The sequence below is a fragment of the Cryptomeria japonica genome, chromosome 8, assembly GCF_030272615.1.
Source record: "Cryptomeria japonica chromosome 8, Sugi_1.0, whole genome shotgun sequence".
In the NCBI taxonomy this organism is placed as follows: Eukaryota; Viridiplantae; Streptophyta; class Pinopsida; order Cupressales; family Cupressaceae; genus Cryptomeria; species Cryptomeria japonica.
The window spans coordinates 506533576-506537831 of NC_081412.1; the positions used below are offsets into that span (position 1 = coordinate 506533576).

At 40.0% G+C, this 4256-nt stretch overlaps 1 protein-coding gene across 1 annotated transcript; it reads right to left on the minus strand.

Moving 5' to 3' along the window:
* Positions 1-2583: 2583 nt before the first annotated feature.
* Positions 2584-3990, minus strand: LOC131857751 (ATP-dependent RNA helicase SUV3L, mitochondrial-like). The gene has a single exon (XM_059210460.1). It carries the CDS (start codon positions 3988-3990, stop codon positions 2584-2586), a length of 1407 nt encoding a protein of 468 aa, XP_059066443.1.
* Between the last annotated feature and the right edge of the window lie 266 nt (positions 3991-4256).

Genomic DNA, 4256 nt, shown 5'->3' on the forward strand with positions numbered 1-4256 from the left:
TTCTAGAGTTCTGATAGCTTTTTATTGGCCTTCCGCAAGGTCAGGTTGTATGGTGAGTAAGGTGCTTTGTTGGGTCAGTGTCCTTATCTATGGCATACTTTGGTAACATCGGGTGCATGAATTGTGAAGAAACACTGGATATACAGCTTCGCAGCTTGTTTGTCACAAAAGAGTATGTTTATGATGCAGTAAACGAGCTTGTGGGGATCACACTTAACTTTGAACGCCACGGTATATGAAGTCGTGCTAATGCCCTTGGTGGACATCATTGAATGTAGGGAGAGAGTGGTGGAGATGTTGTGTGGCTTTGTCAAGCCAGTCAATGGAAATAACATCGCTAATTCCATTCAAAGCCTACCGGAGAACGAATGGATTAGCATACTCAAAACCTACTTCCAGCTAAGTGTCTTTCTATCCTCGGACTCAGAGGATGAAGAGGAGGAGAGAGAAAATGATGGGAGCGATGAATCAGATGACAGTGAAAAAAGTCGGGCAGAGCGCAGACGAGCAGAAAAGGAAGAGCTGAAGGAGTTGATGAGAACATTCGGGGAGAATGCGTGGGAAGTCTTTAGGTGCATAGTGCAGAATGGGAACATGGCCCCATTTTGCAGAGTAACAAACTTAGAGACATGGTGGTTCTCGGCTAGAGCTACTGAAAATGTAATCAATATTGGAGAGTTTGCTGGGGTCATCATGCAGACCCTCAATGGTGGTCCATAATAGGTAAAAGACCATATCTGGTTCTGGTCATTGGTGGGTGGGTTTAAAACTATGGTTTGTTATACAATGGGGTGGGTAGGTAGTAGTTTCGACTGCAGGGAGTAGTATCGTCTGCGGTCTTGCTAACAGGTAGTGAAGGTGTTTTTGTAAAACTGTTTTTAATTAATACAATGGTGCTATCCCCATACTGATACCATTGTCTACTTTTCTTGAATCTATATCTGTTCTGATTAGGCTTAAATGATTTCTTAACTCTTTTTTCAAATCTTGCATTCCTTTCAGGAAATCTAGATGCAAAATGACCAATATTATTACATGCAAAATATTTAAAAGGTGCTTTTCCTTCATACTTACTTCCTGTCGGTCCTTTAGGTACTCTTCTAGCAAATAAGGCTTCAAGTTGCTCAAATTATTCATCCTATTTCCTCATATCTTCCAATTCTTTTGCATATAAGGCTTTCCAGTCACTTTTGTCGGTAGATGATGATGCATGAAAAGCAGGTTCAGACTTTGCAGCTCCAGAAGGTCCAAATTCTTCAAGCTCAAAAGTAGATAATTTCCCAATTAGAATGTCTTTGTTAACTGAAGTGTTTGCCATTATTCTTAGTTCATTAATTGCAGTTGCCTTCATCTTGTAAGCCAGTGTGAGGTCTCTCAAGACTTTGGAAACTATTTCATCTTCACTTAGAAATCCTCCACAACATCGAATCCACATGACAATCTCATTTACTCTTTCCATAAATGTAGCAATTCTTTCATTATCTTCCATCTTCAAGTACTCATATCTTACCCGGTAACCATCAAGTTTAGCAATTTTGATAGTAGGATCATCTTCATTCAGATTTTGCAATTTATCCCACATAACCTTTGCCGATGATTTATTAGCCAATCCCATGATTTGTTGATCAGTAAGTGCACACAAGAGGGCTTCTCTAGCTCTGCAATTATTTTCAATATTCTTGTTCAGGTCTGCAAGAGCAGGATCGTCGGATGCCAGATCAGAAGGTGTATATCCTTTCTCAGTGATCTCCCAAATATCCTTGCCAAGACATCTAAGATGAGTCTCCATTCGGATTTTCCATATCCCATAATTTGTTCCATCAAGCTTAGGGATTTCTCTTCTGAAAATAGTTGTCGGTGGATTTGTAGTATTAGCTGCCATAGGATCTACCTCAAGCGGTTAATCTTTTGCAAAAGAGGACCAAATATCTGATTGCAATTGTTAGGATAACCAGTGGACAATTAAGAGGGGGGTGGGTGGGTGAATCGGTTATCAACAGATTATATTAATCAAACCACTTGATAACCTTTAACCGGAGCACATAAACATTGAATATCAGGCTAATAGAAATAGATATCGGTGAGCAATAAAACTTAAGAATGAAACAGAGAATTAACACAATGCAACCATACCACATAACACCATGATTTTTACGTGGAAAACCCGGTAAAGCGAAAAACCACGGTGGGAAGCCTACCCACAGTCAGATGATACTTCTGCAGAAAGTATGTGATACAATGAGGGGCCTGCACATGCTGGAAGGCACACTACCTAGAGCGTACTGCTCATTCAAAAAGAGTCTCATTGACTACAGAGAGATTATAACCACCTCAAGATAATTGAACAGCAATCCAGAAGTTTGTAGTAGACTACAATTGACTCAAGCAAATGAGCATAAGTTTGTTTCTACATCTGTATCAATAGAAGAAGCAGCTGCTTCTGTTTTTCTTATTTTCTTTCTGATCTATTGAATAAGAAAAGTGGATGCTACTACTGACAATTGAACTTCAAATTCCTATTTGAGAAAAATCAAATTTTATCATTAAAATTAGGTTTATATTAATAATTTTTCAAATACAAAATCAAGACTGTTCTTCCAATCTTTGACGGGGACTTTGCTGCGCTGCAGCCGTTGTTTTATTGGGATAGCGTAACCACGTTTCTTCCTCTCTCTTATCTCTCAGCTGTATAATTGTCTTGATCTGCAACTCTAGTTCTGGGAGGCGATCATAATGAATCATGAGAGATCTTTGTTGGGGAAACTGGTTATAGAGATACTTGTAAGCTCTAATCAAGCTATATACGCCTTCAAACGTATACTCATTCACATTATAGTCGAAGGCACCGTTGAGATAGTTGAACGAACATTCTGTAAATCTGCAAAACATGTCGGTCATCCAAGAAACAACAATAAGTGGCTCTTCACAAGGGCAGTTGCAGAGCTTGAAGAAGTCAGACAAGGTTATGCGTGGCATCAATTCTTTGAGTGCGATCCGATTGGCCAGATTCAAAAATTCGGTTTGAAATTTCCTGAACCGAAAGACAACTGGGTCACAGTCATCGAACCCGGCTTTCGTATGTCCATTTTCCCAAATCCTCTCAATATAATGAACAAAAGTCCAATCTTTAAATTCCCCAAGCTTTCTCCAACGATGGCTGAGCATGGGCACTGTTCTTGGATCCAAGTCTAAAACAGGCTCGTTAATGGATTCAGTGGGAGCTTCAAGACATTTCTTTAAGTATTCTAGGCTATCAGTATTTGTAGCTGTACAATACCCATTTCCACTGCCTCGACCAGCTCTTCCAGCAATCTGTTTCATTAACTCAATCTTCACAGGACGCTTGGACAATTCGTGGGTGTCATACTTTTCCGTCTCTGTGAAAATGACTCGTCTTATTGGAAAATCAAAGCCCATTGCAATAGCATCAGTGGCTAAAAGCACGGCTTTGTGGGACTCAGAATCTTTCAAGAATTTTTCAGCTGCTTCAATGATAAGTTCTGGCGGGAGGCTGGGGTATAACAGAGTACATTTCGTTTTAGGCTCCTGCTGCAAAATTGTTCTTTTTATTTCTTTCAGTTTACGCACTGAAAATCCAACAAAGCAGTCTCCGGATTCAATTTCACTTTCCCCAAGAACTAGGGTTTCATCTTCCACAACCAATTGGCTTCTCCTATGGTGTTCCACCATTTTCAATTTGTCCCCTGTTCTTTCACAAAGTCGTTGAATGAGTTCCACCACGCTGCTCTCTCCACACAAGTGGATTTCTTCAGCATTTAGCCCCAAAAATGCCCGGGTCCAGGCGCCACCTCTGAAATCATCTCCAATCATCTGAATCTCATCTATCACACCTACTTCCCACTTTTTACTCAGATCCACCAATACCGCAGTACAAGAACATTTTACAGAGCCTGAATGATGTTTGATATTCTCTCCAGTTTGAAGGTCGCATAGAATTCCTTCCTCATTCACATCTTGGTAGACTTTCATTGCAACTAGGGGAAGTGGGGCACAATAGATTGCAGATTTTCCTTCTGCCTTGAAGCTTTTCAAAGCCTCAATAGTTGTTGAAAAGTAATTTTACGACTGTAATATTCGATTTGCCTAGGATACATTTGCAGAGTGTCGTACAAGTTCAACATCCTTTTCGCCTCCTGGTGTACTCCACCACACTCCATATACTTCACAAACACACGTTTAAAGAAAATACAATCATAGTCACCATGATCGTTGAAGTTTACAATTATATCCATTAA

Coding starts and splice junctions, on each gene's coding strand:
- LOC131857751 (XM_059210460.1), bottom strand. CDS start 3,990: ATGAAAGTCTACCAAGATGTGAATGAGGAAGGAATTCTATGCGACCTT.